The sequence below is a fragment of the Macrotis lagotis genome, chromosome 6 (assembly GCF_037893015.1).
Source record: "Macrotis lagotis isolate mMagLag1 chromosome 6, bilby.v1.9.chrom.fasta, whole genome shotgun sequence".
Taxonomy (NCBI): Eukaryota; Metazoa; Chordata; class Mammalia; order Peramelemorphia; family Peramelidae; genus Macrotis; species Macrotis lagotis.
The window spans coordinates 87669033-87683122 of record NC_133663.1 but is presented as its reverse complement, the minus strand read 5'-3'; the positions used below and the strand labels follow the sequence as shown (position 1 = coordinate 87683122).

The following is a 14090-nucleotide window of genomic DNA, read 5'->3' as shown; positions in this document are numbered from 1 at the left end:
AATTGTTCCTTTTGAGAAAGAATTACTTTTCTGGGTTAAAGTGACAACTGCATAATAAAAATACAATGTGTTTTATATGTATTTTTTTTTATTGTTGGGTTGGTGGGGGGATATTTGTGAAACAGTACATTTCAGGAGAATTGAAGTGGTATTTTGTTTTTCCTATACAAAAGCATCTAACCTGCATGGATTCCAGGGATCCTTCCTTTGGACAAAATGATTCTTCTGCAGTTTTGCCCATCAAAGTTGGTGTAGCAGATAATTCACCCCTATCACAGCATGTACCAGTCCAGCTGTCACAGCCACAGTCTCTTTCCACAGAGCAGTTCCATCTAGTAGACCAAAATGGGCATCCTATTCAGTATGAGCTTCAGTCAGTAGGGGATTATGATACACAGATGGTGAGTATCTGAAAATAATGCAGTACTCATGGTATTTCACAAAGTGTAATAAATTTTAAGGTAAACAGCCTTGCCTTTAAGAGCTTTCCAATAAAGGATAATAGGGATAAGGTTAAATACTAATCACCAATAAAATAAAATATGGAGCTAATATTGCATATGTTCTATTAAATTTCACTTTTTTAAGGACCACAAGATTTAAAGCTCAGAGGGACCTTGGAGATCATTTAGTCCTCTACCCTTGTTTTTTGGATGATGAAATGGGCTCAGAGGGAGGGAGTTATTTGTCTAGGGAATTATATTATTAAATATTGCATTATGTTACAGTTTTCATTAATTGATATTTGTTCAAAGTTAGGTTATACCAGAACCTCGTTTTGTTAGAAAGGCAAACTTCATCAACTATCAAATTAAAAATAATAGTGACAGACTATCATTGAAAGGAGCATTATTCATTAGTTTTCCTTGGAAAAAAAGCAGCTCTTCCTCTTAATTCAGTAATTCTGATTAGAATTCCTATAGCAAATGGGTGTAGACATGAATTGTAGGGAGGGTACTGATAAGATGATGGACTGATAAACATGAGGGAAGGATTTTATTAATTCCACAAACATTTCTTTCTTCTTTGTGCATTCCCTTATAACAATGCTGAGAAGGCTAGAGTTGAAAAAAACACAGTCTTTAAAAGAGCTTATGATCAACCAAGTGGCTTAAAGAATTGTTTCATGGAGAATATGAGGTAGATATGGAAGAATGGAAATAAGTAGAAGAAAGAATAAATAAATAACAGGTTGTTTTCTTAAGAGCTCTGGTTTCAGAGTCAGAGTACATGGGTTTGAATCTTGTCTCTCTTTATTACCCAATCTCTCTAAACCTCAGTCTCCTAAAACAAGGAGGTTGGACCAGATGCCCTCTGTCATCCCTTCTAACTCTAAATCTGTAATTCTTGAGATTATCAAAGTTCAGAGGTGATGCTCCTGGGAGGAAAAAGTGAAAAACTTTAAAAGAATATATAATTTATATGTGTATAAGCTTAAGCCTTCAGGGAATTATTGGATGATATGGGTGATAGAAAAAAATCAAGTGATAGGAAAAGGTGTGTATGTGGATCCATATTAGCTAGACTTGACATAACAGTGCCGTCATGGTTTGGAAGTAAGCCACATGGTATGGAGTTGAGTTCACAAAGGCTACCCTAGCAGAGCATGAGCTTTGGTAGTTGTTATCATAGTGAAAAGACTTATTGGCTAAGGATGAAGTATCAAGATGCTCATTGGTAGGCTGGACACTTGTGATAAATTCCTTAATACAGGAATCCAAAAAACAAAGAAAAGTATTAAATGATTCTCAGTTCTACTGAATCCCTTTCCCATTTTGCAATGGCAGAGTGGTGGAAAAGGGAGAAGATACTGGGAATCATAATTTTTAGATAACCTGTAAACATTAACCTAGATGATTGTACTCTAAACATGGGATCTTCTAATAACCAACAAGTAAGTATATATGTTACTGGAAACACTGAATGATAATGGTTAACATTTTCACTTTAAACCAGACAAGAAGAGAAAAGGAAATTGTATTTCAATAAAAAGACAGGCTATAGATTCTTCTTAAAGAGGCATATAAGCAAATTACTAAAGCTGTTTTTATCTTGTGCCCAAAGGCAATAGGAAACATTTTATGAACTATGTCATTTCAAATTGTAGGACCTCATGAAAAGTATTTTCAAAAAAACCACCATGAAAATAATTGCAGCTTTTACACCAATAATTGTTGCAGAGTATGAATAGAAAGAAAAATTGCACAAAAAACTTAAATCTTAAATAAGTATGCTTTTATTACATTCAGTGACTTCAGAACTAAGGATGAAAGAGGCCAGACTTAGAGACTATACAAAAGTATGATGCCTACATATCATCATTTTGAGAGCAAAATGAATTGAGGATTTAGGAAATGGTGACTTTTTAACTCCAAAAAAAAAAAAAGCCCCAAAAGGAAATGTTCAGCGAAAAGGACATCTACACCTATAGAAATCTTTTTTTCCACCTATAGAAATCTTAAACAAAAATTTAAAAAATGGCAAACTAGTTACCAAAGCAGGAAAACAACTTAAAACTGCTTTAGCTAACATGTAATCTCCTAATCCAGCAAAATAGCTAAGGCCCTTGTTTATAATATAAATGTATTTAGAAAATTCCAGAGGATGGATAGGAGATTATGATCAGAAGTAGTCAGAAGAAAAAAATAGTAAAAAGAAAGCTTGGCAAGATACTCAACCAAATAAAGCTATTTGGGGCGGCTAGGTGGTGTAGTGGATAAAGCACCTGCCTTGGAGTCAGGAGTACCTGGGTTCAAATCCGAACTCAGAAACTTAATAATTACCTAGCTGTGTGGCCTTGGGCAAGCTACTTAACCCCGTTTGCCTTGCAAAAACCTAAAAAACAAAACAACAACAACAAAAAAGTTATTTGTGAGGGCATTTAAGAATAAAATTGAAAGGAGAGTAATAAACGAAAGGTTGAAAAGATATGTAAAGATTTTTATAACAAACTCCTTTTACTATCAGACAAAGTAATTTAATTTGACTATTAAACATTTACAGTTCTAGATGAAATTGAAATAGCATTAAAGAAAAGGGATATGCAGAGGAAGTCTGTGCTGAAGGTGGCAGAATTTTGAAGGCATTACAGGACTGTTTCACAAGGCACTTGAAAAAGAAAATACAAAAAGGCTGGGAGTAAATCCAATTAAAATGTGTCCCCACCATGAGAACGTTATTGAGACAGATGCTTCCCTTTCCACCCATATAAAATCTTTATGAGAATCATATACATCAATGACTTCCTTGATGAGGACTTTGGAAGGGAACAGAAAGGCTTTTACAAGTGATATTCCATAAAAGACCATATCTTTGTCATTGAAAGAAATATGTACAAAATATGCAGTCCTAGGGCAGCTAGTTGGCACAGTGGATAAAGCACCAGCCCTGGGGTCAGGAGTACCTGGGTTCAAATCTGGTCTCAGATACTTAATAATTACCTAGCTGTGTGGCCTTGGGCAAGCCACTTAACCCCATTTGCCTTGCAAAAAAAAAACTATGCAGTCCTAGTATTGGGAAAAGGAATAAAAAAAAAGAAAATACACAGTCCTACTGGCACTATGATTTCTTAATCACACAAAGCCATTTGATTCTATAGAAATACCTTAAAAACTCTCTTACATCATAACTTCTTTTCATTTGTCAAAATTATAAGAATCTTTAAAAGATGGTAAAGATAACTTTTTTGAGTATTTGAATACTGATATCAAATGATTCACAAAGCATTGAGATTTTGCTTGCCAGACAATCACCACCCTTCTAGAGATGATCTAGCATATATATTTGTTATTAGACTTTCTTTACATATGAGATTATGGTGATTAATTGTTTTTGTGTTTGACTGTTGTGCTGATTGCACTGAGCCTTGGAATATTTTAGAGCTACTAGATGAGATCCGTAATCACTCAGACGAATTTGGATTGATGATACACACCAGAAAAACTAAGTGTATAAAGAATGTCCGGATGGCTAGGTGGCACAGTGGATAGAGCACCAGCCCTGGAGTCAGGAGGACCTGAGTTCAAATTCAGACTCAGACACTTAATAATTACCTAGCTGTGTGGCCTTGGACAAACCACTTAACCTCATTGCCTTGTAAAAAAAAAAAAAAAGGATGTCTAATGCTCAAAGTATGCAGTTAGATGGACAATTTAAGGAGTTCATCTTTGTATATATGTATGCTTCTATGACTATGTATAAAATAAGTTTGTAGGTAGATCCTGGAGAGAATGAAAATGGAACATGAACTGAACTAAGAATTGAATAGAAAGAAGAGAGAGAAATGAATTGTCTTTTTTTTTTTTTTTTTGCAAAGCAATGGGATTAAGTGGCTTGTCCAAGGCCACACAGATAGATAGTTATTAAGTGTCTGAGGTCAGATTTGAACTCAGGTCCTCCTGACTCCAGGGCTGGTGCTCTATCCACTGCCTAGCCGCCTCCAAATTGTCTTTTTGAAATTGTAAAATTATTTCAATGATCAAAAACCTTCCCTGAAAGTAAAGACCCATTTTGCTAGGGTCACTATTTTCCCAGCAATAATGTGGTGGATGTGAGTCAAAGAATACTACAATGTCTGAACAAGTGAGATTAAGGATCCCACAGGCAATAAAGGGGCATATGGAGGGCCTGAATAGATGATAGCGCATTATGAATAAGGAATTAGAAAAAATTATATAAAGGATATCATCAAAGAATTGCAGTTGTGAAAAAAGATGACCCAATCGTATAATAAAAATGAGGGATAATGGGGCAGTTAGGTGGTACAGTGGATAGAGCACCAGCCCTGGAGTCAGGAGGACCTGAGTTCAAATCCAACCTCAAACATTAATAATTACCTGTGACCCTGGGCAAGTCACTTAACCCCATTGCCCTGCAACCCCCCCCAAAAGAGCCATAATTTACAACTCATGTTTGATTGAAAGATTATATGAGAACCGCCCCCCCCCCCAGCTCATCTCCCAGGCATGAATGGGTTATGTACTCCCTCATTAAAGGAAATATCTACATCAAAAAAGCCACAGATTGAAATAGGACAAGACTAATAAATTGAAGACTACTGATTAAATCGCGTTTTAGTTCCTTGCTTTGTCCCAAATAGAATAATGCATAGGGTCATAGATTTAGAACTGGAAGTGACTTGGTCATCTAGTCCAATTCTCTCATTTTATTCTTTAAGAAACTGACTCAGAGAGGGTGAATGACTTGCCCAGAATTACTTGGTCAAGGAATTAGACAACTTGAACTTCTAACAGAAATACTTTGCCCTCTGTGTAGTTTTCCAGGTAAAGGGAGGGGGAGGGTGGTATCAGAGGATAATGAAAAGCAGAAAGCCAAGAGGAACCCCCTCAATTGATCTGGGCTAATTGTTAAGCTTCCTTCCAAAACCCATAACCGAGGTAGTAAGTGGCAGTAGTCCTTCTTCTCATTTACCATCCAGTATTCATCCCAATTTATCACATGATCCCTAAATAGCAAGGGTATGAATTGTATTTATTTTCAGTAAAGAAATTATGCCAGTCAGCTAAATTTGTAGAAATATATTACCATAATCAAAAAATATTTCTTGAATGCTCACTGTTTATGGTAAAAAAAAATCTGTTTAAGATCCCAGAATTTAGAGTGAAGAAGGATCATAGTGTCATAAATTTAGACCTGGAAGTATACCTAGAAAGCATCTAAACAAACTACTGATTTTACAGATGAAGAAAGGAATGCTCAGAGCAATCAAATTATTTTTATAAGGTTAAACAGGTGGTAAATAAAAGTAAAGGGAAGAATTGCAGAGGAAACTTCTTTTTCTATTTTGGTAGTGCTTCCTAGCATAGGAAAGATTAAGCTCTTAAATTATTAGCTGTAATCCCTCCCTCTGTGGAGAATCTTCATTGCTTATTGTATCCAATTTAAGAGAAGTCTCAGCATTTGATACTGGCAAAGTATCACTAAGAAGAAATAAAATAATAATGCTAGCTAACAACTGTTTTTAGGTTTGCAAAATACTTTATAGCTCTTTTTTATTTTTTATTTATTTTTTTAGCTTTTTTTTTTTGGCTAGATCTTTTTATTCTCACATCAGCTCTGGAACACTGGTGCCATTATTTCCCCATTTTCCAGATGAGAAAACTGAAGCAGACAATCATTTGCCAGGGTCACATAGTGACTGAGATAAGGTTTCAACTCAGATCGTCATGCCTCCTGATGCAGATGGATCTGCTAGTCTTGTTCCTTGTCAGTGACCAGCACTGTGTATTTTATGTGACAGTATCAAAACTTGCCATACTTCCTGTATCATAATAGTAAAGGTGATAGACTTGTAGTAGTAGTGATAGCAGTAATAGCTCACATTAATATTTTGGATTGCCATGACTATCCTTTGAAGTATGGCATTTTACATATGAAGAAATAGAGGTTCAGAGAAATTAAAGCAACTTGATTAAAATTACAAAGTGACAGAATTCAGACCTGAACCCAGGTCCACTCATTCCAAAACCAGGACTTTATCATCATTCCATGGGTTTATCTAAGAAACATATTAGATTTAAGAGGGAAGATATTGACTAGCTTCTGTCTGTGAAATATATAGTAACATATTATTCTGTTTCTTTTGTGGTTTTCTTCCCTCCAAGAACTACCCATGAGGGTGATTTTTTTTCTGCAGTATTTACATGCTGCTCTGCTATATAAAGAGAAGACTAGAAAAACAGGGACTAGTGGGTGATTTGCAACTTGCATGGTATGTCCTGCCACCTAGAGGCAGGGATGGGTAAAAGGTCTGCTGGGAAAGAGGGAGCTGCATTACCTTACTTGGCAGAGAGGGAAAAAGTGGATCAGAACTCAAGCAGCATTAAAAATGTTATTTCTGGCCAAATGATTTATTTACACTTCTAAAAATAATTAGGTCTCATATGATTAAATACTTTTTTTTAGGTTTTGTAAGGCAAACGGGGTTAAGTTGGCTTACCCAAGGACACACAGCTAGGTAATTATTAAGTGTCTGAGACCGGATTTGAACCCAGGTACTCCTGACTCCAGGGCCGATGCTTTATCCACTGCGCCACCTAGCCACCCCTTGATTAAATAGTTTTAAGACTCATTGGTGTAGATATGCCCTCTTCTAATGCAGATTGCAAGCATACTATTATTTAGCAAATGGTCTTAAAGAATTTCTGTGTCTGAAAAACTTATCCTGTGGCCAGTCTGTGGATGAATCTCTCCAAAGTTTGCTAAATTCATCCTTAGACAAGAGATACACGGTTGATCAGTAAATCTATACTCAGGCCTTTCCTGCTTTATAGTACCTGTCAAAACTTGAATTTTTCTGGTATAACCTTAAAAAAAATTGTGTCCCTTGATACCAAAATTGGGCAATGAAATAAGATTTTAGTGGAGGAAATTTCATAGAATAATAAATACATTAATGAGATTCTACTAAACTCATCATTAAATGTCTTCTATGCACAACTATTCAAAGATGTTCAAATGTGAAGTATATGACTTGGACAAGTATACTGTAACGTAGAATATGATTCTAGACAAAGTGCTGTAAAAAAATAGAAAGGAGAGTTAAATGGCATCACAAAAATCAGAGATGATTTCAAGGAGGTGGTGGCCCATGAAAGGCCTTGAGGGGAATGTCTTCTAAGAATGGAGTCTAGCATGTATAGCACGATGAACAAGAGCAGGGTGAAACAGTAGCAGGTAGTAGACCAGTTTGGCTGGGACAGTGAGGATATGAAGTGAAGTAAATTAAAGTAGGTAGATTAGAAGCAAATGGTGGAGGACCACAAATATCAGGCTGAATATTTTGTTCTTAATCTGGATTAAGTGAACTTGCTATTTTAATATTTTGACAACTGTATTTTTACAAAATTGATTTCTTTGGTAATTCTCTGTATTTTATGTATTTAAAACCATTATTTTAAAAAGCGGTGTTGCATAGGTCTCACCAGAGGTCTGTAACATACCAAAAAGGTTAAGAACTTCTACTTTTGGGGCAGCTAGGTGGCGCAATGAATAGAGCACCAGTCCTGGAGTCAGGAGTACCTGAGTTCAAATCTGGCCTCAGACTTAATAATTACCTAGCTGTGTAGCCTTGGGCAAGCCACTTAACCCCATTGCCTTGCAAAACCCTAAAAAAAACCTTCTACTTTTAGACTGTGGGGAATCCTGGGGGATTTTGATCAGGATAGTGATATTAATCAAATTTTGGCTTAGGAAAGCTTCTGACTGCACTATGAAGGAAGAATTGGAGGAAGAGACATTTGGATGGTGTTATAATAGTGCAGGTGTGATTAGGGTTATTGGCACCAGAACTAATGTCGTAGGTAGTATGCATGATGAAAAGGGGACATGTGGAAGATATTGCATAGGTAGAATGCAAGTTTCTGATGAAAAGATAATTTTACTAAACAAATGCAGGATCATACATTAATTTTTTTTCTCTCATTTTTTAAGATGATTGTTACTAGTCCTTCAGAAAATGGACAAGTGCTTCATGTAATTCCATCAACTCAGACAGGAATGGCACAAGTTATTATTCCTCAGGGGCAGCTCTTAGATGTGACCGATCCTCAGGGTGAGTAATATGAATACTGTTTTGGGGGATATGAGGGTTTCTTTTTTTATGATCCAAGCATGTATTTCAGAAAATCATCTCAATGAAGTCAGTGTTAAAATGGATTTCTTCAGGTAGGATTGTGAATATTAATTAACTAGATAAAGATGCTTGGCCCAAATAAATTTCAAGTTCATTTTCCAACCCCTGTCTAGGTTAGCTGTCTATTTCAGTTTGGAATTCTGTGAAGCTGGTTGACTCCTGCTTCCTCCCCAAAGGACCAGTGAGCATAAAATACATTCTTTTTAATAATAACAGTAATAATATTAATAGTAATGCTAATAACAAGACATAGAGCTAACAGCTACAGGAGGAGTGTTGCATTTGTTTCTGGGTGAATTTTGTATATGAACATGTTTCCCCCCACTATTCTTATTTTCTTTCTGCTTTTTGCACTTTCTATCCGCCTTTGTTCTCTGGTTGCTGAAGGGGACTTCATGCTTCTTCCTTTTTTTATTCTGCACTTCTTTTGTACTTTGTCAATTCTCCCTTTTAGATTACTGTCCTTGATTTTTGATGTTTTCACTAATGTTTTTAACTAAACTTTTTTTCAATTATTAAGCATATTTCTCTCTCCCTTTCAACTTCAAGTTTTTCTACTTCTTCTCTTGTAACATTGAAGCTCTACTTATTTACTACCTTAATATTTTATGGTAGGGTGACATTATGGTGACATTAATGTTAATTCATAATCTAGGTTAGTAGTCATGATATACTTTATGAAGGGAACTTAATTTATGTAAGATATAATGAACACTTGTACAAAAAATATGTACTTTAAGTGTTATTATGATATTGGCAAATGATAGTTGCCACAACTATTTTTGCTTTTTCTTTATTCATATCTTGATTTCTCAATTCACACTCTAAAGCATAAATTGAAAGTGATAGTATTCTAAATTTTAAAACAAATTATTTTAGAAAATTCTCAACAAAGTATTTTTAGTTTTGTCACCTTTATCTTAGCTGCAATTCTTGCTTTTCCAAAAGAGAGAAAAATTAGTTATCTACGTTCCCTTGATGTTATTAAACAAGATTATTTTGTGTTGTTGTTATTAAGCTATTTCAGAAGAGAATACCACTGATGGACACTTACAGACTGTAGCAGTGGCTGCTATAGCAGACAATACCAGTAGTTATATTCTTCATCCACAAGCATCCCTCTCCTTGCCTAAAAAGACAGCAACTAGGTAGGTCAATAGGGAAAGAAGAACTCAAATAGAACCATGGACATCTTTTCTAAATTATTTGTATTCTAAGATGACCTAATATAGAAAAGTTTAGTTATTCATTATTAAATATGTATGTCTTGATTTATTTTAAAGGCATGTTTGAAATAACAAGTCTGTTTTAGAAGGTGCGGATGCCCAAAACTTCATCTTTTCATTATTTACACCTGGCTATTTTCTTTTGAGGAAACATTAATAGGATTGATTGCTAATGAGCTTTCAGAAAAAAAAAAAGAATTACTTGTTTCTTACCTTTAAATACCACTGTTTGTGTTACTCTATGATAAAACTTTAATAATTTGTATCCTTTTGTTTTTGTCTTTTCATATAGTTTTGGGGTTAAGAAAATCATACTTGTTTTACTCCTATTACCAAAATATAGCATTGATTTGAAGAATTAGATTGAATTCTCAGTACTCATGAAATAAAATAAAAACATTTCATTAACAAGTTCTAAATAATAAGTGTAGGAACCAGATATGTATATAACTGATTTGGTAATGACTACAGGTTGTATTAAAGAAGAATATTCTGCCAAACTCAATATTTAGGGAGAAAAAGATATTAGCGATCTTAAGGTATACACCTTGAACATCAATTATATATATTTACTCAAAAAAAAATCCTGTAGGTAACCTGTCATATTCCTTTTTGATAATGATTTATAAAACCTCATCTGTTGTCTTAGTATTGAACTTTACTCTAGCAAAGCATTGCAAAATATTTTAAATATTTTTCTCCTTACCATTGATGTGTATGCTGTTCTTTCAGAATAGCTGAAGATCCTTTTCCTGTTCCTCTACAACCACTTCTTCCACATACTCCTACTTGGGCTCATCATCTACGGAATTGTCAGGTAAGTTGAAAACCATCCTAACCAAAATTGAGGAAGAATTCTGATGACATTATTATCACAGTATACTTTTTCTTTGTACCTGTAGATTCTAGGTGAAATATTTTATTTATAAATAAGGTAAACTTAATCTGATCTATCTTCTCTTCAAAATGGATTAGACATTCCCTCAGGGCTAGGACAGTTTAGATTACAAGTAACCTATTTCATTTTTATAATTTGCTTCTTCCTTTTTGAATCTCTTTCCTTTCAAGGTTTCTATGATTCTGTAGTCTACTGATTTTCACAGAATTCATGAATTAAAAGAAACCTGCTAGTCCATCCCACTCCTGAAAAAGAACCTCACTTCACAAGTGGACAAACAACCTTTGCTGGAAGTTCTCCATTGAATGGGAACCTACAATCTCCTGAAGCAAGCCATCCTACTTCTGAATAGTTCTAAGGGTTAGGCATTTTAGTTTAATGTCAAGCTTAAATTTCCTTCTTGGCAATTTTTAACCATTAATCCTAGTCTGTTTTCAGGGTCCAAAAAAGAACAAATTTGATTCTTTTTTCCATATGATTGTCTTTTAAGTCCTTGAAGAAAGCTGTCACATTCCCCACTATGCCTTCTCTTCTTCAGGCTAAACATTCCAATTACTTACCATGTAGCAGGGATTCAAAGCCCTTTACCATTCTCTTATAGATGCTTTTCAGCTTATCAAGGCCTTTCTGAAGACATGGTGCCCAAAACACAATCTTCTGGAAGTTGTCAAGCCAACACACAGTCCACATGGACTATCATCTTCCTGTTTTTGATAGCTTTTGCTCTTGATGCAGAATATTTTAGCTTTCATGACTGCCATATTCACTATTGAGCCCTGTTGAGCTTGAAGTTCACACAGACTCCCAGATCCTTTTCAGTCAAATTTCTGGCTCACTTCCTTATCTTCTATTTTTGAAATTGATTTCGTAAAGTGAAATTAATTTCATAAACCTAAGGGTTACATTTATCCTTATTTAACTTTACCTCACTAGATTCAGTCTAGTATTCTGGCCTGTTCATGTCCTTTTCAATCCTGACTAGCTCATTCAGTATGTTGACTACTCATCTCAACTTTGTGTTGTCTGCAAGTCTGATAAAGATTCTGACCTTGATTAAAATGTTAAACAGCATAGAACCAATAGAGGTCTCTGGAAAACTTCAAAAAGGGATCTTCTGCCAAATGAAATACCTTTTTGAATCTGTCCATGCAACCATGCTGTACCCATCCCACTTGTAATATTATATAATCCACATACCTTCATCTTTTCCATAAGAGTAACTTGAAATGCTCGATTAAACAACTTCACTAAATTTTGGTAAACTAAATCTATTGTATTCCCTAGAGCTATCAAGTTTATAACCCTGTTAAAAAGTGAATGTTACATGACCTTTTTCTGATGAATACATGGAAGTTTTTAATGAATTCCTTTCTTCCTTTTCTGGATAATCACTAATCTTCTTAATACATTCAAGAGTTTTCCATGTATGAAATCAAACTTACTGCCCCATAATTCTAATTTCTTTTTTGAAAATAAGAACAATATTTGCCTTTCTCTAAACCTCTGGTACCTTACTGATTTGCCATAATCTTTCAAATATCATTGATAATCCACTAGTTCTTTCATATCCCGTTCATCTGGGCAAGGTTACTAGAATTCATCCAAGGCAGCTGCTTTCTTTATCATCATGAGACTCATCTCCATATTAGTTATTTTTATCCTCTTAATTCCTCATCAAGAGGTATCTTCTTAGGAATGAAAAACAAATGCAAATAAGAATTAAGTACCTATACCTTCTTTCAGTTATCACTTATACTTGTCCTATCCACACCAACAGCCATAACATCCAGTTCCTTCTTGAATTCACTTTATTATTACTGCTAAAAAAAATCCCAATCCCAAATCATTTGGTTGACCTTAACTTTCCTGACCATCCTCAGCTTCCTCTGAGCTTTAGTTCTCGTGATATGATTTTTATAATACTATTCCATGCTTTTGTGTTTACTGTGACTTCTATCTTTCATTCATATCTTTTAAAATCTAAATTGAGAGGGCCTCAGGAGGTAGAGAGAGAGAAGTACATCCCATCTTCCCCACTACACTTTCCCCACAGCCATCCAGAAAATACACCAAACTGAATTCTGATAAGCACATGCCAGAAGACAATCATTGAGTCATTTTCCCAACCCAGGTCAGCTTAGATAGGCAGAGAGGTCTGCAGATACTAAGGATAGCTTCTGGTCAGTAATACGCTTTGTGGAGGATTAAAGCATCCAGAGAGCCAAGACTTGGGCCTGCAGCAAGAGAAAGTCCCAGGGGATCACTGAGGTAGTGCAGGTTACAGAAATTGTACCCTGTTATTTACTATCTAATTTGGGGGCACAGATCCAGAGCAGAATAAGGGAGGATTCTTGTACGTAGGAGTAGCAGAAAATTATTGTCACAGTCATGACTCCTAGATGAGTACTGACCAAAAAAAAGAGTTGAGAAACCAAAATGGTAGCTGTGTGACTCTGACCAGAAAAACAGAGCAAGGACTTGATTCCATCCTTTAGTGAAAACCTGCAGTGGAATAACAAGGACAAAAACCAGTCTAAAGGAGAGCTTGCAGTTCAGTCATACTGAAACTGCAGAATCTCCCAGTGTGACCAAGTCTAGCAGCAATCTGCTGAAACTTCCAAACTTAGATCTTTAAGACAAGCCAGCAGAAGTCTGGCTCAGACCCAGACCTGAGTCAGGAATCTGAAATGCAGACCAGCAGAGCAATGAATAGATTTTGGAACATGAGGGCAAAGTAGAAACTGAAAGAATTTACCAGTCATTTCCTGAAAGAAATGCCCAAAACCAGAACTTCTGGGTCAGAGAACATGGTGCAAGCATCCCCAGACTGAAAGAATCTTGACAGTTGAGATCACAACTGTTTAGTAGCCATCACTTTAAAAGAATGGAGAGCTTAGAATATGATGTTACAGGAGGAAGGAAGCAAGCAAACTTTTTAAAAGAAAAAATGTAGTATTTTAGCTTTTCTAATTACATGTAAAAACAGTTTTCAACATTCATTTTTCCTAAGATTTTGAGTTGCAATTTTTTTTTCCTTCCCTTCTCCCATTCCCAAGGTAGCAGGTAATCTGGTATAGGTTATGCAGGTGCAATCATGTTAAACATATTTCCACATTAATCATATTGTGAAAGAAAGAACATAGAAAAAAATCATGAAAAACAAAGTGAATATAGCATGCTTTGATCTACGTTCAGACTCAATCAATTTTTTTCCCTGGATGTGGATGACATTTTCCATCTTTTATTAAATTGGATAATTGTACTGATGAGAAGAGCTGAGTCAATCATAGTTGTTCATCGTGCAATGTTACTG

The 14090-nt window shown here is 35.3% G+C and overlaps 1 protein-coding gene across 8 annotated transcripts in view; it reads left to right on the top strand.

Annotated features, from left to right (window-relative positions):
- CARF (calcium responsive transcription factor) overlaps positions 1-14090 on the top strand; it is a 67088-nt gene that overhangs the window by 10836 nt on the left and 42162 nt on the right. For 6 of the 8 annotated variants that reach the window (XM_074191612.1, XM_074191613.1, XM_074191611.1 and 3 more), the window contains 4 exons: positions 174-401; positions 8452-8572; positions 9672-9801; positions 10612-10696. In XM_074191612.1, the coding sequence (XP_074047713.1) occupies positions 174-401; positions 8452-8572; positions 9672-9801; positions 10612-10696 (564 nt within the window). Of the gene's footprint in view, positions 1-173; positions 402-8451; positions 8573-9671; positions 9802-10611; positions 10697-10979; positions 11138-14090 lie in introns of those variants that run through there. The other 2 variants (XM_074191616.1, XM_074191615.1) reach the window with 2 other exon arrangements.